The sequence below is a fragment of the Ambystoma mexicanum genome, chromosome 9 (genome assembly GCF_040938575.1).
Source record: "Ambystoma mexicanum isolate Mex_15411 chromosome 9, UKY_AmexF1_1, whole genome shotgun sequence".
Taxonomy (NCBI): domain Eukaryota; kingdom Metazoa; phylum Chordata; class Amphibia; order Caudata; family Ambystomatidae; genus Ambystoma; species Ambystoma mexicanum.
In genome coordinates this window covers 1,073,578,210-1,073,604,061 of record NC_090931.1, presented here as the reverse complement: position 1 = coordinate 1,073,604,061, position 25,852 = coordinate 1,073,578,210, and the positions used below count along the sequence as shown (strand labels likewise).

General features: G+C 47.2%; 1 protein-coding gene across 13 annotated transcripts in view; it reads left to right on the top strand.

The window, feature by feature from the left end:
- The window catches only part of PKP4 (plakophilin 4), a 1,672,883-nt gene that overhangs the window by 922,943 nt on the left and 724,088 nt on the right, over nt 1-25,852 (top strand). For all 13 annotated transcript variants that reach the window (XM_069616385.1, XM_069616390.1, XM_069616392.1 and 10 more), the window contains one exon: nt 5,096-5,312. In XM_069616385.1, the coding sequence (XP_069472486.1) occupies nt 5,096-5,312 (217 nt within the window). The remainder of the gene's footprint in view (nt 1-5,095; nt 5,313-25,852) is intronic.

Sequence of the window (25,852 nt, the reverse complement as noted above, 5' to 3'; positions counted from 1 at the left end):
TGCCACCCTGTCCCTCCTGCAACGTTTGGGCTTCGCAGTGAACTTTGACAAGTCCTCATTAAAGCCGTCAAGGACCTTGGTCTTTTTGGGGGCAGAGTTCCACACGCAGTCGGGGCTGGTGAAGCCATCCCTCGAAAGGATTCACAGAATACAGCAAAATGCATTGGAATGGAAGGTCGACACCAGAGTGTCAGTACGAAGGTAGATGTCCCTGCTGGGGACCATGTCGTCCTGCATACCCTTGATCGACAATTGTCGCCTCTTCATGAGGCCTCTTCAGGAATTCTTGGCGGATCGATGGGCACAGAGTCCGGGACGTTGGCCGAACATGTTAACCATCAACGGCCAGCTTGTGCAGGCACTTCAATGGTGGAGAATCTCCATACATCTAACGAAGGGAATGCCCCTACTGGAACCTGCGTTCCAAAGGACAGTGTTGACGGATGCTTCTCTAACTGGGTGGGGAGCTGATCTGGTTCAGGGTCGTTGGTCATCGGAAGCGTCCTTCCTGCACATCAATCTGCTAGAGTTGAGGGCGGTGCGTTGGGCACTAAAATCCTTTCTACCACAGATAAAGGGCTCAGTGGTGAGAATCATGACAGACAACAATGTTTTATCTACGAAAGCAGGGAGGAACTTGCTCCAGGATCCTGTCGACGGAAGCCCAGGAGATCTGGCATTGGGCCCTCCAACACAACATACACCTGTTGGCGTTCCACTTACCAGGAGTAAAAAATGTGCAAGCAGATGCTCTCAGCAGAGAGATGAATTGTCTACACGAATGGGAACTGAACGACCAACAACTGCACCGTGTCTTCGCGAAATGGGGTCATCCGGCCCTCAATCTCTTTGCGACGAGAGACAACAAGAAATGCTCGCAATACGCGAGCAGGTGGCCACAACTAGACTCGCTAGGGGACGCGTTTTCCTTCCCATGGATGGGCAAGTTTTTGTATGCCTTCCCCCCTTTTCCTCTCATCCGTCGGACTCTGCAATGGATCCACAGATATCCATGTCGGGTGATCCTGGTGGCCCCGTATTGGGCCAGACAAGTGTGGTTCTCCGATCTACTTCACCTCTCAGTGGCAGAACCAATGAGGTTCCAGAAGATCCCCAGCCTTCTGTCTCTGGAGAAAGGGGTCGTTTGGCATCACGACCCGGACAGCCTCAGTCTGACGGCCTGGCTCCTGATTCCTCAGAGTTTGGCTCGTTAGCGATTCCAGCGGATTGTCGTCGCATTTTACAAGCTGCAAGGGCACCTTCCACGAACACTTCATACGCATACAAATGGAAAAGGTTCTGCATATGGTGCGCAGGTCAACCAGGTCTGGTCCCGCTGGCGATCACACCAGAACTCCTACCATACTTGTTGCTCCTGGCAAAAAACGGTTTATCTGTTTCATCCATAAAGGTGCATCTGGCTGCCATCTCGAGATTTACTCGGAAGAGACACTCCACTCCATTGTTCAGTGACCGCCTAGTTAAGCACTTCCTCCCAAGAAGTTTCCTCCGATCTGGAGTCTGAACCTGGTTCTGGCAGCCCTGATGAAACCCCCTTTTGAACCAATGTCGTCATTAAAATTTTTGTCTTGGAATTTGGCTTTCCTGGTGGCCATTACTTCAGCCCGACATCTGTCAGAAATACAAGCTTTGGTGATCGACCCTCCGTATTTGAGGTTTTTCAGTAATAAAGTTGTTCTGGCCACTAACCCGCATTTCATACCTAAAGTGCCTTCCATGTTCCATAAACACGCTTCTATAGTGTTGCCTACATTCTTTCCAACACCGTCTTCAGGGGCAGAGAAGACTCTCCCCACATTGGACGTGAAAAGAGCTTTAAAATTTTATCTCCATCGCACTCAAAGCTTCAGAGACACGAGACAGCTCTTCGTAGTTTATGGTCCTGTGGCTAGGGCTAAGGCGATTTCCAAACGAGGACTATCCAGATGGGTGTCTTCGGCCATTTCTTATTGTCATTCCAAAGCCGGCAAACCGCTAGAAAGGCGTCCAAGGGCCCATTCGACAAGATCTAGATCGTCGTCGACGGCTTTGTGGTCTGGAATTCCGCTGGGGGATATCTGCCAGGCGGCTTCCTGGTCGGTACCACACACGTTTACCCGACATTACTGTCTTGCACAGCAACATGCTGAAGATACACAGATGGGGCGTGCAGTACTACGTCACCTGTTCCAATAAGGTAAGCCCCAAGTGGGGGTTACACCCTTCGACAACTATGCTTTAAAGTGTCGTGCCTGTCACAGTTAACATACTATACTGTAATGTGTTACCAAAGTAAATAGGCATTGTGATTATTGTGATGTTGGTTTGCATACACGCCTCCAATGTTGGGGGATACTGCTATACAATCTATTCTAAGCATGTGAATCCATGAAAGATCCAATGCTGGAGAAGGGAATAGTTTCTTACCTGTAACTCCATTTCTCCAGCACTGGTATCTTTCATGGATTCACATGCGCCCGCCTGCCTCCCCGGAGCATGCAAACCGGAGATCCCCCCCCCATACTACTTTGGGGGCTGAAATCTGAGGGAGCCGCGGGGGCGGGGCTATATATACCTCTACGTCCTAGTGGCGCCGGCGTGCGCGGCCCAAAACGACATAGATAGGACACAAGTGTCGGAATTTTTTCCTATGGAAAATGTTTATATAACTTACCGAGGATTCCCAGCCTGACGGGGAATATTCTAAGCATGTGAATCCATGAAAGATACCAATGCTGGAGAAATGGAGTTACAGGCAAGAAACTATTCCCTTCTTCAAAGTTGGCTGGTCAAGGGCTCACTGCTGACTATAAAAAATTAGCAGGAATGCATAGGCATCCCATCGACGTACCCATTGGATGACCGATTCTCTTAGGTAGGAGTCCATACAATTGAAACAAAATCTTACAATCATTACACCTGACTGCTGACCAATCTGCCTTACTACTAGAAGACGCATACTTCCTCATTCCCAGAGGGCACCCTATGTTTTACTTCTCCCACTGTTTGTAGCCCCCATGTGTGTGCTTTTTGGCTAACAAACTCCTTTTAAAATCTCCTACCACCTTATGCTAGACACTTGCAACTCACCCAACAAATGGCCGACCCAGGCCCAGTCTATGACGCACAAACCTGATTAAGCTTCGACTAAGTTCATCTCTTCAGTCATAACCCATTCCGCCCTCCCACCACCATTATGGACCACAACCCAAAACATGAATTTGTTACTCAGTTCTTGGGGTTATCACCTCCAGATAACATATCCACAAGACATTGCCTTTGCTTCCTGTGCTGTCCTTTACGGCTTGTGTCTTTAGAGTAATGGCTTTGCTGTCCTGTGACTTTGTAGAGTTGAACAGGACGGAGCAAGAATTCCTGTGTCGAGTTGAGAGGGAGCAGGAAGTGAGGCGGAAGTGACTGGCAGGAAGGGTGCGGGCAGACACTGACCTCAGGGAGGAGGAGCAATGGACATGGACACCACAGTTTAGTGGGGAGGATGGAAAAGGTGCAGTGTAGGGAAGAGTGGGGCCCCTCTTCAAAAGAACAATGCATGTGTGCGATGGTGGTGGGGAGCCCGAGCTACCCCGCACCCCCATTCAAGCAAAGGTATTGGTGGGGCCAGAGCCAGAATGAGCTGAGAACACATCATGGCACCAGAGGTGCACTCAAAACCTTCACTGTAAAGACTTGCGGGAAAGACCTAGAGGCTCCCCCTTGCCCCCCCCCCCCTGCACTCCCAAGCTCTCCACCAAACCCATAGCAGCACACCAGCATACAGGACCCACATGCTTCCGGCCTGCACCCATCAACACCACACATTTTAACATTTGCCTCGTCCACTGTCCCTCAAACTACACCACACAGTGAAGCCAGCAAATGGCAGAAGACACAATCGGGACGGTTTACAGTCACTATTTCGAATAACGTTTGGTTGAAAGTCAAAATGTCGAAAAATGTGGGGGGAAAAACATTTCTAATCTTTTTGTTCGAAATGGGGGGGGGGTTTCCCCCAAACCCCCTTTTTAATTTTTTATCTCCTGTTTTAACCCTTTTTTTTACTTGCGGAACCCAAAAAAAATGTAAATAAAAAAATTCAAAAAAATGTTTTAAACATTCTTTTTTCAACATTTTTGTCATTCGACCAAATGTTTTCGCCATTTTGACTGGATACCATATCGGACCACTTTACTTCATCACAACTACTAATGGGGAAGTACTGTTTGTCATCACAGACTCCCAAACTGATGAGAAATATTGGAAAAAAGCATGAATCTATGAAGAGTCGGTTCTGGAAATCCACAGTTAGAGGAAATTAACTTTTTTTGGTCATCTGAAATGTAAATTCTGGATGGTTGCTCTATCTGTTGAGAACAGCCTGCCCTCTTTTCCAAAACGGTTTCCCAGTTGTACTGCTATTTAACATTTATTTTTTAACCATGTTTTAACTCCATGGCTGATGGAATCCAGGCAGGGAACTCTTTACAATTCAGATACTATTGCAGTTGAAATGGACAGCACCATTATTGCATTGCGTGCAGTGGCTCATTGTTTTTCATTAATGACTGTATGCCTTTGTTATTTATGAATCTCACGTTTTTCAGCTGTGCAGAGGCTGGCTTACCAGAATTATATATTGCAGATTTCTCCTAGATGTTGGTTAACTGATGTGCAAACGCTCCTTTACGTTCATTTGAAGGTGCAGTGCATCGATTGTTTACAAATCTCCTATGGATCCATCAATTTCAAAATTGAGTTTTTTGCCGAAAGAATTTGGCATAACTGTTGCACTTTGATTTTCAATTTGATTTTGTTTGCCAGTGCAACTTGTTAAGATGTATGTTTACCCATTGCAGTGCTTTGTTTCACATAGTGATGCTTTAGTTTGTGTTGTCCTCCGTGCAATTAACATTTAAGAGTATTTCTTATCAAAATGGTTTCATGCAAGAGGTATTAAGCCGGGGGTGCATTTTACTCCAAATTTCAATTGTGATAGCTTCTGTTTTGATTTTAAGTGTTTGCAATGTTTTGTTCAGTGAATGTGGTGGTCAGAATTGTCTTTTTTAATTTCATCAGTTATTTGCTATCTTTTTACTAGGTGTTGGAAATTTGCAAAGAACATCCAGCCAGCGAAGTACTCTTACATACCAAAGAAACAATTACACTCTTAACGCAACAGCTAACTATGCAGAACCGTACAGGTCAATGCAGTACAGACACGCAGAGCCTGGTTACAACAGACATCAACATTCAGTACCTGCTGATGGTGGCACAACAAGATCTCCATCCATAGACAGCATTCAGAAAGATCCTAGGCAAGTAGCTCACTGTATTTCCATAGTATTTCCCTAAATTTGTTTTACAAAAAGAACACTGGTCTTGCTATCCAAGTTTGTATGAGTCATTGAGTTCATGGAAATGAAATGTCTCTCGGAGACCGTTCGGATTTAGAGATGCAAGCATCTGCTGGTAATATGCTCCTTCACTTGGCGACCGATTTGAATTAAGATCATATATGATTGTAAGAACAGCTGGTTCATTCATATTTTGTGTGCCATGCCTCCTTCTAGGCCTATTGTTTGAATTGGTGTATTTTTTAAGACCACTTTTATCATCACCGATATGGAATTAGTGTTTTGGCTAAACAAGAACGCCATTTTGTCAGTATTTTGGCTAAACAAGAACACCATTTTGTCAAGGTCTTTCTCCTACTCCGACGAATAGGTTAGTCACCCTCCTCCCTTTACGTACTATCCCCTGTAGAACCATCTTAGTGTTTCAGCTTAACAATTTCCCCATGTTGCGCCCTAATGAACAAATGCATAAAAGCAGATAACCATACAGATGAATGCGACTGTTTACACCTAGGAAAGGTATCAGTGATCCCATGCCTCACATATGTCTTGCTAATAAACAAAGTATGTATGGAGATCATGCTTTTTTGACACACATCTAACACTACTTTGTGCGGATTGTGATCTGCTCCAATTCTAAACACAAGTCAATACAGGGTCCCTTCTCTATTCCTATAAAGCTCATTAGAAAACTTGTTTTGATCTTTCATTCAACTAGTAAACATTTTATTTTACCTAATTTGAATTTTATGTGAGGTTATTTCATTCATACAAAGTCATAAACATTAAAATGCATGCCCCTCGTGACCGGCCCCCTTCAAACAGAACATGGTGTCAAAAATGTGGGACACTCCCGCCCCCTGCACACCATATATACTGAAAAAAACAGTCTTTATACAGAGCAAATCAAAACATTTTACTTAAAGGATTACAACTGAGAATTCAAAGGAAAAGCAAAAAGGTCATTATAGAAGTTAATGTGTATTGAACCACAAACTAACGCCTGTAACTGGCAAAGTGAGTCTTGCTGTGATAGGTTTTTGAGGCTCAAAGCGTTTCAGGTGAGTACCCTTCTTCAGGAGTAAGCAATTCTGCAAACATTTATACAAGAACAACAAATCAGGGAATGCTTTCTAAAGATAATATATCACAATATATCCGGTATCATCAGAGATATCAAAAGCCCCACTACATATATATACAACATACTGTTATCCATTTTTCAAACTCTTTCCATCGCCATAAGTCGACCCATAAAAGAGAGATCTGTAGGATTTCCAATATTAATAAATTAACAATCTTTGGTACCAGAAGTCCCCTCTTCAAAACGGGGATAATTCTAGTTGCCTTAGATATCATGGACCTTTTTAGAGTATGGTAGAGGTCAGAGTGTGGATTCTAATTATAGGTAAAGAATTTACTCCTACGTCCCATCCCCTTTCCTCCATACTTGTGGGACATCTCTGTCCTGTGGGACGGGACCGGAGCACTTTGTGAAAAGCATCCACATTTTTCCATAAATGTGTCCCTCTTTCCTGCGAGGGGCCCGGCATGCGGCCGTAACCCTGCCCACCTTGGCTTTGCATCGCCCATAAGTCCTTTTCTCTGCACGATCGGGGCCGGACGCACTTGCATCCTCGGAAGATTTTCTTCCCTGTTTTCCTCTCAGGCTCTCGCTAGCGTTTGTTTACTATTGTCTGTCTTTTAAATTAGATTTTCCAGACTGTTCATCGTGTCACCGTCGCTTCGCGAGGGCGGATCCCCATCCTCTTTAGAGTGTTTGGGTCCGGATCACCGTTGGGACTCCTCTTTTTACTGTGACTCCCTTTCGGTCCGGGCACTTCAACGTCGGTTGGAGCGGTGGGAGGTGTTCCAACGAACTCCTTCTCATTTTCAGGCGTTCATCGACGAGAAGAAGAAACGCCCGGTAAGTTCTTTACTTTTCAGAGCACCCCAACCGGGGGATACCTTCCCAGGTTCCTCTCGGGCCGGGAGGGGCGTTGATCGCTCTGTTACCGGGGTTCGCCCTGAGGTGCCTGTCGGGCCTAATAATTCTACCGGAGTTTTCTCCGAGGGTCTCCGTAAGGGGCCTGTGTACGCCGGAGTACGCTTCGAGGCCCCTCCTGTGGGGGCTGTTTGTAGGCCCAGTTCTACTGAGTCGTAGGGTACTGGAGCTTGCTCTGAGGCCTCTTTCGGCATCCCTCAAATACAAAACCGGGGTGCGCCCCGAGGCCTTTGCTGGGCTTGTAGTTACCGAACTGATGTTCCAGGCCCGTGCCGATAAGGCTATTACCGGGGCTAGGTCCGAGGTCCTTCGTACTAAGGCTAAGGCTACCAACAGTTCTGAGGGGCCGGGCAAGGCCCTGTCGATGAAAACAGTTGCTCACTGTTCCCGCTCTTGTGGTGACACCAGATCTGTTGAGGGGGCAAAAAAGTAAGGTCCTTCTTTTACCGGCAGTGCCGAGGCCCTTCCTTCGAAGGCTCAGTTGTCGGTTGGTATGTCGCAGAAACATTCCAGGCCTCATAGTACCGGCTCTGCTGAGGTTCCTTACGTTAAGGCTAAAATTAAGATCCCTGACCCATCGATGGGGACCCCTGCCTCACATCCTCACGTGCCGCAGTTCCCCTCAGATCAGGACAAAATGGCGGCCGTTCCCACTACGGCGGCCATTTTAGGTACTACCCTACAACTACGCCATCGGCCCCTGGTGTAGGGTTCGGTCCTTTGGGTGACCCTAAGGTCCCTTGTGCACATCCTTACCGGCCGGTTTATGATTGGAACGCCCAGATGCCTCTTACGCACAATGTTTCGTTGCCCGCGGGGGCGGCTCCTTTGATTTATGTGGATACGTCGGTGGAGGGGCCAGTGTGGCACCCTTCTCCGTTACGTCCCTGGATTTGTCCACCTCATGAGAGGCCTCTTCAGGTTCCGAAACAATCTCCTGAGGACACCTTTTTCGGTAAATTTCAAGCGCTTATGTGCACCGACCCCATGAGGGAATATTTCAAAGGGCTTTTCAAGGAGATGTATCCACCTGTGCCTCCGGCTCCACCTGTTCCTCCGGTGGTTCCGCCGGCGCCTCCCTTGCCCGTGGTGCCTCCCCCTGCTCTTCCGCCTTTGCCACCATTGTCCCCAGTGGACAAGGCAGTCCCTGACACGGCTCAGCATGATCCTGATCGGTCAGATGACCCTCAAGGCGATCAGGACAACGAGGACCTTCCCCGCTCGATCAGAGCCTTTCATGACCGGGTACTGGACATGAGTTTCTTAGATGTTCCGGTGCCCGAGGCACCCGCTCCGCAGGAGGGCGTGCTTTCTGGGGCGTTTACCTAGTCTCCCTTGGAGCGTACCGGCCGGTTTCTGCAGTAGGACGTTCTGGCCAAGGTCCGAAGAGTTTGGGAAAAGCCACACACGGGACTTTTTGTCAATAAAAAGATGACGCGAGGTACAGGCTGCATTCTTCGGAAGAGGTGGCCTTGTCTTGTCCGCCTCCCTCCTCCACAGTGGTGGCTGCGGCTACGTTGCAATCCAGACCTGCAGCATCCTCTTCCGCGATGGCTACTCAGGTCTTGGGGAGAGGAGGACAAGCTCCTGGACTCCCTAGGGAGGAAAATCTTTGCCAATTTGGCCTTGCAGCTCAGGCAGGCCAATGCAGAATTGATTTTGGCGGGAGCTAACCTGCGGATGTGGAAAGGTCTGTCTGAGTTTGAGGAGCACATTCCGGTCGAGAAGTTGGAACACTTCAGAGGTGGCCTTTCCGATGCCAGGGTCTTGGGCCAGGATCTCCTGGAGGCTGCGGCTCATCACGTAGACACCTCGGCTCGGGGCCTGATGCTTGGGGTTGATACCTCGTGGCAAGCGTAGCTCCATGCCACTAAGTTTTCGAAGGAGGTGCAAGACAAAGTACTGGACCTTCCATTCGATGGTAAGGAGCTTTTTCACTCTTCTACTGATGTAGAGCTCACCAAAACAAAGGATAGCACTCAGACGGCTAAATCATTGTCTGTTCTGGTTAAAGCTCCGTTCAAATCCCAGAGACCGTTGTCGCAAAGTCGACCTTCCTCTGGTTTTAGGGGCTTCCTCGACCACAAATCTCGCAGAGTGGATACTCCTGCGTGGAATAACTTCCATAGACAACAGCGTATGCGGTTTTTCTCCTGCTCCTCAGCCTCATCAGGTTCAGGTGGCACCGCCACTGATAAGGCTGCCAAATGAGGGTTTTCCGCGCTCGCACGAGACCCCAGTGGGAGGACGCACTGCGTCTCATTGGGAGGCGTGGCAGACCATCACAGAAGACAGATGGGTCTCATCAGTCGCTCGAGCGGGCTTCCGCTTACCTTTACCCCCTACCACACCCCTCAACCCTTCCAGGATGGCCTGTGCACCATCCTAGACTTTTCCCAGTTCAATCTTTTCCTACCCCAAGAGAAATTCAAGATGATCACGCCCGGCCAGATTCGCTCCTCTTTGCAGATGGGTGATTGGCTCAGCGTGGTGGATCTTCAGGATGCGTACATGCATATCCTGATTTGGAATCCACACAGGAGAATAACTCTGCTTCTCTTTGGGAGAGGAGCACTTCCAGTTTCGGGTGCTTCCTTTTGGCCTCGGCTCGGTGCCGCGTGTCTTCACGAAGATGTCAGTGATTGCGGCCTATCTTCGTCTCCAGGGTATCCCTGTGTATCCTTATTTGGACGACCGGCTCTTACGCAGCCCTTGTCCGTTGGCAGCAGCGGGCAACCTCCAGTCTCTCCTTCATCTCCTGTTCCATCTTGGGCTGTCGGTGAAATGGTGGAAATCCTCCAAGACGGTCTCACAGGACCTGATCTTCCTGAGTTTTCGTTGGAACACGATCGACTGCCGAGCCTATCTGACCGGCCTTATGGCCTCGTGTGTACTGGCTCTTCCTCTTGCTCGTCTCAAAATGAGACAGACCCAGATGGCTCTTAGGAGTTCCTGGCGTCAGGCTGTGGACCCGGATTCCAAGCGGATAATGATTCCAGATTTCATGAGTGGACCTGGACTGGTGGTCATATCTCAGCAACCTGTCGGTGGGCGTGGAGTTTCAGGACCCAGCCCCCATGGTGACGATCACGACGGACTCCTCCCTTTTGGGGTGGGGTGCAACGTTAGATCTTCTTCAGGTCTCGGACCTCTGGTCGCCTCAGGACAAGCTCCTGCACATAAATCAGTTGGAGCTTCTGGCGATCGTTCTGGTGCTCAAGGCGTTCAGACCGCTCATTGTCAACAAGGTGGTCCGCATAAGAACGGACAATGTGGTATCAATGTATTACATAAACAAGCAAGGGGGAACAAAGTCTTCCCCTCTCGTGGACCTGTCCATCCAGATTTGGGAGTGGTCCGTGCTTCATGGGGTCTGGCTGCTTGCAGTGCACATCCCGAGGCAGCTGAATGTCACAGCGGATGCCCTCAGCCGGCGGACAGTGGCCAGCTACGAGTGGGAGTTGAAGGCGGAGGTCCTCTCATGGATTTTCACGCGTTGGGGCACACCAGAGGTGGACCTCTTCGTCACGGCGGTAAACGAGAAGCTTCCTCAGTACGCCTCCAGAGGGGGTCTGGGAGCCTCCTCTCTGGGGGATGCTCTCGAGATTCCATGGCACAACATGAGTTTACGCCTTCCCGCCTCTAGTTCATAGAGCAATTTGGAAGTTGAAGAACTCTGTGAACTGTTCTCTTCTACTGATAGCCCCGTGGTGGCGGGCCAGGTTTTGGTTCTCAGAACTTCAACACCTGTCGGTGTATTCGCCGATCAGGTTACCAGTAACTCCCGATCTTCACCAATGTGAACAGATGTGGTACCCCTCCCCACAATCGCTCAGCTTGGCGGCATGGTGCCTGAGTTCAAGTCTTTAGAGCATTTGAGTTTCTCTGCGGATAACATGCGCATTGTCCAGGCAGCCAGGAAACCCTCGACCAGATCTCAATACCTGAGTAAATGGCTCAGGTTCTGTCATTGGTGTTTGGAGAAAGAGTTGGATCCGAGGGTGGCCACGATTGACACGGTGCTGTCCTTCGTATCCTCCCTAGCAGAGTCAGGGGTTCATGTTCTGTCTTGCAGGACTTATCTCTCACCGGTTTCCGCTTACCTTTCTACAGACCTATGTTCTTATTCTCTAACTAACCCGGTGGTGAAGAGACATTTTGCTGGCTTGACACGCCTCTACCCTCCGGTTCGTAGTCCGCACCCACCTTGGGATCCAAATATAGTCCTGACGGCGCTGTGCCATAAACCCTTTGAACCAATGGCTACGGTTGACCTCAAGTACGTGTCCTGGAAAGTGTCCTTTCTGGTCGCCGTTATGTCAGCGAGGAGAGTGAGTGAGCTCCAGGCATTGTCGGTGGAGCATCCTTCCTTGTCCTTTCACAAGGACAAGGTAGTCCTTCGGACAAAACTGTCTTTCCTACCGAAGGTAGTGACCAAATTCCATCTGAATCAGTCGATCTCCCTTCCGGTCTTTTTTCCGAACCCTGCCTCAGAGGCTGAAAGGGTTCTACACTGTCTTGACGTCCGAAGAGCTCTTAAGTTCTACCTGGACAGGACTTCCGAGCTTCGGAGTTCTTAACTTTTTGTGACCTTCGGTAACCCTCAGGGCAGACCGGCGTCTAAGGCATCCATTTTCAGATGGATTGCCGCCTGCATCACCAAGTCTTTCACCGTCCAAAAGCTGAAACTGCCTAAAGGTATCCATGCACACCTGGTGCGGGGCAAGGCAGCCGCGGTTGCTTTTCAGAAATATGTTCCCTGGGAGTTCATCGCTAAGGCAGCTTCTTGGGCCTCCCCATCTGCTTTCTGTAAGCATTACTGCCTCGATATGAGCCCTAGAGCTGACGCTCAGTTTGGTCAGGCTGTGCTAAAGAACCAGTTTCAGTAAGGGGTATTTCCATCCACCCATAGTTCCTGTAAGGAGTGCTTGGGAATCTCCTACAAGTATGGAGGAAAGGGGACGGGACGTAGGAGGATTACCAGGTTACTCACCATAGTGACCACCTTACTCCTAGTCCATAGTCCTCTTTCCTCCATGCGCCCGCCTGCTGTCCCCTCTAATAAGGTTCCTCTGTTATTGCTAATGGGTCTTGGACCCTGCGATAGAAAAGGACTGATGGGCGATGCGTGGGGCGGAGCCAAGGTGGGTGGGGTTACAGCCGCGTGCCGGGCCCTGCGCAGGAAAGAGGGGAGGGACACATTTTTGGAAAAATGTGGATGCTTTTATACAAAGTGCTGTGGTCCCGTCCCACAGGACAGAGAGATGTCCCACAAGTATGGAGGAAAGGGGACTATGGACTAGGAGTAAGGTGGTCACTACGGTGAGTAACCTGGTAAAAACAGCCAATGTTCTTACAGGAATACCACTATCTTACTATGGTTACCCATTAGTATGGTTACCCATTAGTATTCACACTGTCCTATCTATTTGGTACATGTAGAGACAGATATAGAACAGAAATAAGAATGTCTAGACACTCCCCATGTCTAGACATTCTAATTTCTTTTCTATATCAGTCTCTACGTGACTCTGCAGCTTTTAGATTTCATCAACGGAAAGCAGCAGCAAACCTTCTTCCAGCTGGGCTTTAAGGATGAGCTTCAAGTTTTTGACTTCAGCTTCTGAACAAATTGGGAAGTGAGAGGTCCCCAGATATACACATCTGTCCCTCATTCACTCTGCTGAGCCAAGCTCAGTCAGCCAATCGGACAGAAGGGCATTCATGCAGGCAGGTAGCCAATCAGGCTCACAGGCATTCAGACTAGTCACTTCCACCCAGACACCCATAACAAGGAATGCGGATTGGGGCAAATACCAAGCCTTTCAGCACACCACATTCATGTCAATTTCAGGCAGGGTTGTCTCTTTGATTGTGTCTCAAACACAGAAACCAGACACCCATAACGTGGAATTCATATTGGTCGCACACTCCATTCACCCAGGTCCCACCCCAAGGGTGTACCCACAACATAGTCATTGGGAAGGCTCCAACCAGTCTGGCCTGGACTTCCCCACAAAACCATATATGGTTCTTCCATCCAACAGCCAGTCAGGGTAAGGGACAGAGTCAGGGCTTTCCAGAACTTTGGGAAAACAAGGCAACAGGTAAGAGAATCCAAGAGGCCACAGGGGCCGTCTTTCTTTCTATCAGGAAACCATTGATTCCGATGGCAGGGCCTGGGTATCGCAAAATGGAGGATACTCAGAGCACCTGTCAAATTCAACATGGAGCTGCCACCAGACCATAACCTGCTCTGTGGTCCACACAAAGGTGCCCAAAAACATTCATTAGCGGTACAGGGTTGTACCCTCACCCATGGGTGCCATAAGGATATCCCAAGGGTCTCTGTTGACCATGACCAAAAAGAGGAAGGGCTGCACTGCCAGGAGTCCCAACTGGACTCCTGTGCAGAAAACATCACAGAACACCCATGATAAGGGAGTACAGGACAACGACATGGAGGCCCTGTCCCTACAATACATTTCCAGCATCACACCCTGCCTCTTGCGTGGTCGTAAAATGTCCAGTGGGCTCCCCAGAATCTTATGACCTCTACACGTTGTTGTAGAGCTAAACAGTAATATTCAGGGTTTACTAGTCTATGACGGGATGCTTAAGAACTTGCCAGAAATCCTTCCTAAACACCAGGTCAAAATTGGCACCAAGGTCCACAATACCGATGTTCAGACAATGTTTGCCTGTGGCAGTGTAACTTTCAATCCGTAAATTAAGATTTAGGCATAGCTCAGTTAAGTTCTTTGTAAAGCCGTACTGTTAGTCTTCTAAAATTCCCTCTTTGGCACCAGACCCCTAGGTGTAGTAATAGAAGTGATTATAAAGGGGTTTAAAGCAGCTAACCAAATTTTCTTGGAATATTGTAGTTGCTAAAGGATTCTTATTACATTTCTTGCATAATGCATATCCAGCTAGGGGCCTGAATTATCTAGACTGTTGCGTTAAGCCCTCTATTTCTACATCTTTCCAGAATCTGGCTTTTTGCCTCTGCTTGTCCTCAATTATGAATTTGCTATTTCACCTAGTCTTCCTTACTTCCCTGGTATTTCACCTTTAGCTTTGTGTTTTGTGCTTAGACCAGTTTAAAAACGTCACACCACGTTTCTCAAACCTGCGCATCTGAATCTTAAAAATGTCACACTAACTTGCCTCGCTGAAGTAAAAAAAGAAAATAATTAACAGCCAAAGTTGTGCATATATGTATATTTTTGTGTGTGTGTATAGGCCGACATCTAGTGGTTGGTGCAGAGTATTACAGGATTTGTTTTCAATTTCGAAAGTGAAGTCGACGGGGCATGTTGCGAATAGTATTACAATCCTGACGTGTACTGTACCCATGATCCTTCATGCGTTGACGTCCTACGATTTGTTTTTTTTCCGCCATAGAATTGGTCGCACTTCGTGGAGTTTGTTGCATTTGCTCGGATCGCAAGCGTTAATTAAATTCTAGTTCACAATCTGTGGCAACTTTATATTCACCACTCAACGAACAGCAGCTGGCATACAATGGCAGCAGACATCAGCGTTCGACAGCCCATAGCTACAGGCTTTGGCCTACAAAGTAGGAAGAGTAGGGGAAGACACTTTACGAATCAGTAGTTTAGGAGACTGTCTTCATACATTGCGCCATTAATAGTTCTCACTGTCCACCAGCTATTGTCATGGAAAACACCTTTCAAATTCTGTCCCATGTGTAACAAAAGGTTTCTGTGGAAGGACACACAAGGTGTGTAATTATTGCCTTTCTATAGACCACCAGGAGGACTGCTGCCGGTCATGTAGGCGCTTTAAGCCAACAACACTTAAGATTGACAAACAAAACACTGGGCAGCCTTTGCGTAGCAAGCTGAGGCATCGTCTGAATAATGTGCAGGTGCAGAGGAATCCGAGCCAGAACAGGACCACGTCAGCATCTGTTTGAATGCCGAAGATATTTCTGATCGGGAAACTGAAGGTTACTGGGCGCCGGTCCCAGCTCCCAACAGTAGACCCCTCATGCTGCTATGGAGGCTTCTCCTGGTGACAAGGCTACAGATGATAAAGGCATACATGAAAACGTTTGGGCGCATTCGGTAGGAATGCTGCGCAAACCTTAAAGGGGAAGTTCGCTCAAAAATCGTATTGTCCCAATCGTTCGGGCATGTATCAATCTTAAAATGTTTTCCTATGCATCTTTCCTTAGTTTCCCTCACTTTTACACATGCAAAAAACGGGTTGCACACAGCCATCTTGTGCTAATGTTATCCGTTGAGCCATCACCCTAAGTTCAATTGCGCTCGGGGCAAGAATATGGATCGCCTGCCCCTGAAGCTGACATTACTAGTCCAAACGATATACTCCACCTATTTTCATGTTAGTGGCCAGTGTAGCCAAACGTGCCTAGTCATCGTCCAGGTCATAACGTCACTTAGCGGAGAACCAGGAAGATAGACACACACACATCCTCTCACACCGCGTAACTTTTCTTTCTTGACCCAAATCGGAAAGGAAAATTATTTTTTAAGAAAACATCAGTAGTCTGCAATGTAACAAGTGCCTTTAATCAAAGAACGCTCACAAGAGAATATTAAGTCCACGGAATGAACATGTTTTTGCCATACAAGTTATTGGGATTAATCGATCGTTGAGCGCAATCAGCGTATCACGAGGAAGATGTAAAGAACATTCCTGATACGCCAATTGCGATCAACGATCGATTAATCCCAGTACTCTAGTTCTTGTGTTTCCTTACGTTACAACAGCAAAACTTTCTAATGACGCGCACAGTGTTCCTTTCATGAGAAGATATGGATTCTTTGCACTTTCAAGTGCAACGATTTCGCTTCAGCACGTTCTTACATTGTGAATGCTGAAAGGTTGCTCCTTATTGCTTGTACCGCCAAAGGGCAGATTGGTCCCTGTCGGTTGTCCCACATAACAGTTATGCAATGAGCACTCTTTATGCTTATCTGCCAATGTTGATTGAAGAATCCATCTGACGGTAGCTGGAAACTATGGCATACACAGAACAGTAAAATACCTGTGTGTAGTGTAAGTGATTTCAATCCGGCACTTCACCTAAGTCAATGCCTAGCGTGTAATGCACAACTGAAATCCTTATTTAATTAGTTGTGTCTAAGTTCTTTTATTCTGAACGATGTACCACTTATATCACGCCCCTCTCTTAGGGCTAAATCATAGAAACTGTTGAAATTCAAATTTGAGCCGCTTTATATGGTTGCAGACAAACACTAGCAATGATTTTACACTAATGAGCAATGTGCAAACAGAAATTTGAGGTTGGTTGCAATGAAAAGCTATTTTACACTTCGTAGATTTTGGGCAGATGAAAATTCGCAGCAAACTTTTCCGGGCGCGGTAATCTCGATCGCGGGCGAACTAGAAGGATATATAGCTTAGGATGTTCGCTACAAGCACACTTAAATTTCGTTGAGGTCGGTTTTTTCAGATAGAGGCAAATTGGAAAACCGGATGCGCTTTTTAAAGACCAACAGGATTTCTCTACACTAGGGATGGACTATGAAGAAGCACTACTACACGACAGCACAGCCACCAGACGAGGATGCCTCTGGATCAGGTTTTTGCCTGCCGAGACGCTTGCCTTCTTCAGATGAAATATATCAGCACAAAGATCGGTTTAACAATATTATTACAGAAGAAATAGGGATGATCGAGAGAGTTCAGGCAGTTCAAAGATTATTCTTGATTCTAACAATGCAGTTCTGGATATAGATAGGATGGATTTGGATAGGGATGACTATGGACAGTACATAGGCTAGTGACAGTCCTATACTAAGGATACTCATTATATGGGCTTGAACAGAACTGTCAGGCATTCTGGTCCGTCAAGATCAGCGATTCTGTTCAGAAATTCTGCTGGGCACACCGCACTGGACTGGTTGGCAATGGCTCTGGTTCACAGCTATCTGGTCACAACACGGCTCTACTGGGTTGGGTCTTTGGATTCTGGCAATAATTCTTAGCAGGAAAGCAGTAAAGCACAGCCCGGCTGTTCTTTGGTTCCCCTTAGATGTCTGAGGTAAATTCTGGTTTCTGGAATTTTAAGGCCTAGCTGAGAAATGGTTCAGCTGTAGAAATGGGCCTTTCTGCTTGCCAAGTTTCTGGAGTCTGGAGTGTTCCCCTTCAGGGTGCTTTGACAAGATCCGGATGGTGGTTGGATCTCTGTCTTTCTAAGTCCTCAGCTGTCTCTATTTATGCATTTGATAAAGGGGTGTGTATGCTGAATTATAATAAGCTCACCCCTTGGCTTGCTATAGGCTAGAATCTGCTCTCTTCCTTGATTGGAGGAGAAAACAGGGTGTCGCCATGATGTGGTTTTATGAGTCAGAGAATCCTCCCTTTGGCTTTTGAACATGAAATCTACTTTTAGTATAATACATATTTAAAATTGTACAAACTTTATAACAATAACCTATCTAGATCACATATTTTGTGGAGCAGATGCTCTTCCAAGCCCCGTCGCGGTACGATCTTGGGTCTGGATTTGACAGAATTCCGCACTTTTTGTCCGGGACACTATCTAGTTTGTCGCAAATTGTGTGCACATTGTATATGGGCATACGTGTGTCAAGTTTCATGCTTCTGACATAAATACATTTGGTATAAAACCACAATTTCTACAGTTACGTCCCAGAGCATAGCAGAGTTCTGGCTCATCTTAAAATGTGCAGCAAAATTTTAGGTTCAGAAGTCCAGGGTTTACATATTTTTTACAATTGTACAGTCAATTATCAGTCTTTTTAGAAACATACTTTCTGTCCATTGTGAATCCACAAGTTCTGTCCCCGCCTCCTTTTTCTCCTGGCAGGTCTGAAGCAATCCGCCCCCTTCCTTCTGGGAGAGGCCATTTATGACACTTCACAATCTGCATATCCTTTCAGCCAGAGAAAGTCCATTGTCCCCTTCCCAGAGCAGCCCATGTGCTCCTCCCCTCTTAACACATGAATGAGAGTTCCTGGTCTTGGTGGGAAGCAGAAGGGAGATGCCTTTTGTTGGGGAAAGGGGTGGAACTGGTTTGGTGGCTTTGAGGTCAGCTTAAATTCACTGTCATATTACATTTTCCTTGGTTTAAAACAAAACTTGCAATTTTAAAACTAGCAGCTAGATTTCTTATTCCAGCTTCTAAACCATGGAAGTTAGTTACAACCTAGGTTCCTGTTAAGAACAGGTCACTTAGTTTCCAGATATTTGATTTTAATTGCACAAGTTTAAACTTTTGATGCAACTACAGGCAGCTGTCATACAGGCGGCCGCTGGTTCTGCGCCCAGATTTTGACAGCTTTCACAGGCAGGCAAACTGGCTGTGGATGTTTTTGTGACCAATTAAGCTTTCCAGGATATTGCAATTCCACAATGCTTTCTTGACTTCAGTAAAATGTGACACCCCGCAAGAAGATTGGATGTTTGCGGGTGTTTAGGACCAGCATTTAGTATTTTCAGCAACCAAGAAAAGATTTAACTGCAAGATTTCTGATTTCTTTCAGCAAGCACTGCTTTTCATCTGTGCTCCATTTTTACATTTTGGGCAGCCCAATGACATGTTTCAGAAGTGCTGTCTCCATTCCACCACGGACAACATGCATGGTAGATTTGGCAGCCATCTTTTTGTGCTTTGTAGAGCGCAATTTCCATAGGTTTTGGCGCGCCCAGGGGTTTTGCGGCCATTTTGATAATTCTTGCACCATCAGGACACAGTGATGTCGCGGGGCAGGGCAGAGCAGAGTGGGTTAATACATCCCACAGTAGATAACAGAATAAAAATATATTTTGGTAGCCGTTCTGTAATCAAAGCGAACAAGTTACCGTATAATTCAGAACCAGAAGAAACATAATCATAAACACAAACCACATAAAATGAACACACATATGACAACATGGAGGAGTATTTCAGACCACGCTGTGCATGAAAGGTTAGCGCTGTGAAGTAGCTATAGTTCCCAATGGGGATGGAGAACCAGATGCAGAAAATAAGGATAAAGATAGTAACATTTTTTTCTCCAGCATTGCATCTTTCATGGATTCACATGCTTAGAATATTCCCCGTCAGGCTGGGAACCCTCGGTACATTTATAAAGACGTTTCCCATAGGAAAAATTTCGACACTTCTGTGTCCTATCTACGTCGTTTTGTGCCGCTTACGCATGCCCCAATAGGACATAGCGGTATAAATGCCCCGCCCCCGCAGCTCCCTTCAGATTTCGATAGTCTTCCAAAGTAGTGGGATCACCTCGTGTCATCTGCTATTTTACAAGGTGGTTTTTTGTCTTTTTCCCAATGTCTGGGAAGGCTCTATTTCGTCCATGTGCTACATGCGGATTAAAAAAGGTGTACGAAGGAGATAGACATATGGACTGTCTATATTGTCTCCACCCTCACCTTATGGCTGACAATTGTGAAATTTGTAAAGGCTTCTCGCAGAAAACCCTTAAAGACCGAAATAGACAGCTGGTGGCGTGGCTGAATGACGTAGCGGGTGCGTACCCCCCCCCCCCCCTCAGAGGTAGTCTCCACACATAGCTTGTCCTTGAGGGCTAAATCTCCGGTGGTCCCCCGCCGTTCCGTATCGGCGGAACCTCCGGCAAAAAAGGTCAGTTCGGAGAAAAGTTCCTCGGAAAAACATTGTACGAGGGAATAGTCATCGAAAACAAAAGCTTTGTCTTCTTCCTCCTCATCAAAAAAGGAGAGAAGACCTGTCAAGAACCTCCTCAGGTGATCATCATAGGTCATCCTCGAGTCCAGATTCGTCGAAACACAAGTAAAGTTCAAAAAAGGCGGGAGTGCCTCAGGATTCTACGCATCCACAGTTGTCGTCGATGGGAGGTCGATCGTCGACGCCCTCACTACCATTGACGCAGATCGTCTCTTCAGTAGTTCCGCCGAGTCATACGGCGACAACGGTGACTGTCGAAGTTAGCCTTGTCGACAGAGGCTCCGCAGAAAGGCTGGCGACCGGAGGTGTATGATCCGGTTTTACCAGAGACCCTGTTGCAGGAGGCGGCTTTTTCCATATCATCCGTGGAAGATTACCATGAACCAGTGGTTGGGCCTACGGAACTTGGATTGCAAGGTGTCAGCTCGCTGACGCTTTCGAGAGGGGGGAAGTATCCCAGTTACAGCTCCGTTACTCAATCCTCGAGCCGTTTTATCCCTGGAGGTATTGTCTTCACTAGAGACTATACAGAGTAAACTGGATGCAAAGTTGCCTCAGGTTAGTGCTCCGGCAGGACTGCATACTACACCAGCCGACGACGAGCCAGGTCCTTCCCACCGGCCGGCTCCTATGGCATCATCGTGAAGACCCTCCATGCTCGCGCCCGAAGGAAGGAGAACTACCAGAGGCCGAGTCAGAACGGGAAGAGTCTTTCTCGGATATATCGTTATCCCCTTCTAGGGACCCAACATGGGAGTCTGAGGCAGAGATGGGAGCTCCAAGAAGTCCGGCTCAACAGTCCCCTCCGGATGACATCGGTTCCTTCCGCACAATGATGGGTAAGGCATGTACCGAGTTTGGCCTGGCCCAGGAGGAAGAAAAGAAAGACAGTTTCTTGTTCATATGGGAAAGAGGAGAAAATCAGTATTTTCGGTTCCCATTTTAGATCATGTATGGCAAGAGGGGTTACGAACGTGCCATCCATTCTCGGAGCCTGCGGTTAAAGGCAGGCTGGAAAAGAAATGTAAAGCTCCTGAGTCTACTCCAAAATGTTTGTCTTCTCAACCTTCTCCAGAATCAATGGTATCGGCAGCTGCTGCAAGAAAGGCAAGGTCACAACATAAATGTACAACTCCTCCGGAGAGCAAGGCCAGGAGACAAGATGCCTTTGGCAAGAAGGTGGTGTCGATAGGAGCAACAACGGTGAAGGCGGCCAATTCTCTAGCTATTATGGCGAGATATGGCAGAGATGTGGCATCGTTTAGCACCCATACTGGAACATCTAACGGATGAACATAGAAAATCGGCTATGTTGCTTGTGCATGAGGGGTAAGAGGCGTCAAATCACTCCAACATCGCCGTAGACCTGGCGGAATCAGGCTTTAAGCAAATTAACAATGGAGTGATTTTAAGGACAAGCCTGGCTCAAATGCACCAACTTTCGACCAGAAGTGCAATGTAAAGTGCTTGATATGCCCTTTGAAGGAGAACAGCTATTTGGAGAGAAGGTGGACGAGGCCTTGAAAGGCATGAAAAGACTCGGACACAGCGCGCTCTCTTGGAGCCCTTCAGAGTGGCAGAAGTTTTCGTTCGTTTCGCCCCTTTAGAGGAGCGTCAGGACATTCCCGATTCTCGTCATCCAGACACCTGACCTTCAGTAGATGTCGTACTCCTCTCAAGGCTACAGGCGGGCTTCCCAAACCGCTAGAAGAGGTCGAGACTATCAAGCCTCAAGAAGAAGGGGAGGTTATCCATCGTCGACAAAGGACAAACAATCAAAGAACCAGCAGTGACTAGTTTCAGAACGTCCTGGGAGGCAGGGTGTCTCACCGTGTCGACGAGTGGGAGAAGATATCAGACTGGTGGGTATTGGACACAGTGAAGTTAGGCCATTCTTTACAGTTCAAAATCAAGCCGTCGCACGTCCCACCAGTGTTTTCGGCTCAGCCCCATCTGCAAATATTAAAACAAGTAGTGCTTATGCTACAAAAAGAGGATATAGAATTGGTCCCGGTATCCGAGAGAGGTCAAGGAGTTTACTCCCAATACTTGTTGTGAAAAAAACAAACGGCAAGTGGCGTCCCATTCTCTATCTTCGAGACCTCAACAAAACCTTGAAAAATCTGAAGTCCAAGATGCTCACACTTCAGGAAGTGATCCGGTCTATTCAACAGGGGGATTTTCTGGCTTTGTTGGATCTCCAGGACGCGTATTTTCATATACCAATGCGTCGATGACAGTGTTCCTGAGGTTTGTAGTCGGACGAACCCACTATCAGTTCAAAGTGCTCCCATTCGGATTAAAGTAGTCTCCTAGGACGTTCACAAAGTGCTTAGCTCCGGTAGCAGCTTGGTTAAGAAAACAGGGTCATCATGTTTACCCTTATCTGGACGAATGGTTGGTAAGGGGATCGTCCCCTATAAAAACACAAGCAAGTCTAAAGGCCACCATGCAACTTCTGCAACAGTTAGGATTTGCGATCAACTTCGAAAAGTCCTCCTTAACTCCTTCAAGGAACTTGGTGTTTTGGCTACTGAGTTCGAGACTCAGTTAGGGTTGGTGAAACCATCTGTGGAGAGGATTCACAAGCTCAAGCTACAGGCAAGAGTGGAAAGTCCACACCAGAGTGTCAGTGAGGAGATATGTCACTACTGGGGGCCATGGCATTGTGTATCCCCTTGGTAAACAACTGTCTCCATGAGGCCAATTCAAGAATTCCTGGCAGACCGATGGTCCCAGAGTCAAGGACTTTGGTTGGACAAACTGACTATCCGCAACGAGCTTCTACGAGCAATTCGATGGTGGCAACTCTTCGAAAATCTATCGAGAGGGATGCCCCTGCAGGAGCCAGAATTTCACAACGATAGTGACGGATGCGTCTGACTGGATGGGGAGCGCATCTGGGTTCTTTAAGTGCAAGGCCTGTGGTCGTCGGAAGAGACAGCCCTTCATATCAATATGGTGGAGTTGAGGGTGGTACGTTGGGCCCTGAAAGCTTTTCTACCACACATAAAAGGATCGGTAGTGAGAATATTGACAGACAATATGACAATGCTCTACCTGAGAAAACAAGGAGGTACTCGCTCCAGAACTCTCTCAACCGAAGCTCAAGAAATATGGCATTGGGCTCTAAAACAAAATATAAGCATAGTGGCCTACCATCTGCCGGGAGTGAAAAATATACAGGCGGACTCTCAGCAGGGAAATGGATCAGCTGCACAAATGGGAATTCAGCGACCAACAGCTGGCAAAGGTTTTCAAAAAATGGGGACAACCTTCCCTGGATCTCTTTGCGACGAGGGAGTACAAAAAATGTGCACAGTATGCGAGCAGATGGCTGCAACCTGATTCGCTGGGGGAAGCATTCTCCTTCCCGTGCACAGACAAGTTTGTGTACGCTTTTCCCCCATTTCCACTCATACGACGGACTCTGCAATGGATTCACAGATACCAGTGTCGGGGTCATCTTAGTGGCTTCTTATTGGGCGAGACAGGCGTGGTTCTCCGACCTGCTTCAGCCATCGATAGCGCGACCGGTGAGGTTTCAGAAGATTACGAACCTCCTGTCTCGGGACAAGGGAACAGTGTGGCATCACGATCCAGACAGTCTCAGCCTGACAGCCTGGCTCCTGACTTCTCGGAGTTTGGTACCCTAACTATTTCATCGGATTGCCGACGAATTTTGAAAGCCGCACGGGCTCCGTCCACGAATACTTCGTATGCATGTAAGTGCAGGAGATTCTGCATGTGGTGTAAGGATCAACCAGGTTTGGAGCCTCCGAATATCGTCCCGGAGCAGCTTCTTCCATATTTGCTGCATTTAGCAGAAAGAGGTCTGTCTCATCGATAAAGGTTAATCTGGCAGCCATTTTGAGATTCACTTGTAGAAGGCATTCATCACCACTATTTAATGATCGACTGGTTAAACACTTTATGAAAGGCTTATTTCGTACCTTTCCACCAATTAAAAAGTTTCCTCCGAACTGGAGTCTTAACCTAGTATTGACAGAACTAATGAAAGCTCCTTTTGAACCTATGGCTTCTTCGTCTTTAAAATTCTTATCGTGGAAGTTTGCTTTTTTGGTGGCTATCACTTCGGCATAACGACTTTCCGAAATAAAAGCATTAGTCATTGATCCTCCATACTTGAAATTTTTTAAAGACAAGGTGGTGTTGGCGACCAACCCTCATTTCACACCAAAAATTCCTACCGTCTTTCATAAACATTCGTCTATTGTACTACCGACATTCTTCGCGACCCCTTAATCGGTCGCGGAATAAGCTCTCCATACATTGGATGTGAAAAGAGCTCTAAAGTTTTACCTTCATCGTAATCAAGAATTTAGAGATACAAAACTGTTTGTGGCTAATGGGTCGTCGGCAAAAGGAAAAGCGATCTCAAAACAAGGACTGGCTCGGTGGGTCTCGTCGACGATTACCTTTTTGTCACTCGAAAGCGGGGGAGCCGCTGGACAGGCGTCCGAGAGCCCATTCCATGAGATCAACTTAATCTTCGGCTGCATTTTGGGCTGGGATTCTGCTGGGAGATATCTGTCAGGCGGCATTATGGTCGGTGCCACATACCTTTACCCGCCATTATTGCCTCGAACAGCAACATGCAGAAGATATACAGATGGGTCAAGCAGTCCTACGTCATCTGTTTCAGTGAGGTAAGCCCTATATACAGGGGTATGTCCTTCGATCAATATGTATCGTAATGTATTTCGTTGTTTTTTAAACTAACGTTTAACCGCTGAAGTTGCTCAATGAAAAAAAAGTGTAGGTATGATGGTATTGGTTTGCATTCACACCGCCAAATCAGGAGTACTGCTATACAATCTATTCTAAGCATGTGAATCCATGAAAGATCCAATGCTGGAGAAGGGAATAGTTTCTTACCTGTAACTCCATTTCTCCAGCATTGGTATCTTTCATGGATTCACTCCCCTGCATGCAAACAATATGTACCCCATACTACTTTGGGGGTTAAAATCTGAAGGGAGCCGCGGGGGCGGGTCATTTATACCGCTACGTCCTATTGGGGCATGCGTAAGCGGGCCAAAACGACGTAGATGGGACACGTGTCAACATTTTTCCTATGAGAAACGTCTTTATAAATGTACCGAGGGTTCCCAGCCTGACTGGGAATATTCTAAGCATGTGAATCCATGAAAGATGCCAATGCTGGCGAAATGGAGTTACAGGTAAGAAACTATTCCCATGTTGAACCACAGACAGATGATCTGATAATTTATTTATATAGCGCCTATAGACAATGCGTTTCAAAGCGCTTCAAGGCAAGGGAGGGAACAAGGGAAAATAAAATGACATTCTTACAGGCCCTGAACAGTAAGGATGTGAAATTAACTATCGTACTTGGCCTGACGACATTTCAGATAGTGCAAGAGCGAAGACATAGATAAGGAAGGGAGGGGGAGAGTGGGAAGGAATGGAAACACGGGGGACTACCATACTAGGCCTGACGACATTTCTGGTAGAGCCGGAGAAAAATAAGATGAGGGAGATGGGTGCAGAAAGGTAGGAAAGGAACAAAACAAGCGAATATCATACTAGGCTTGACGATATTTCAGATAGTGCCCAGAGGGGGGGGTGTGGAGGAAAAAACAGTAAGGGGAGGGGGGTGGAGACAGACTAGGTTGCTATTATACAAGGTCCAGGGACAATTCTGATAGAGTAAGTGCATAGAAGAAAGTAAGGGGAGGAGATGGGGGGGGGGGGGGGAGAAGGGAAAGGAGGAGAGAACAGTTAGCAGTCAAAATAGTGGAGAAGCAAGAGGGGAGGGTGAAT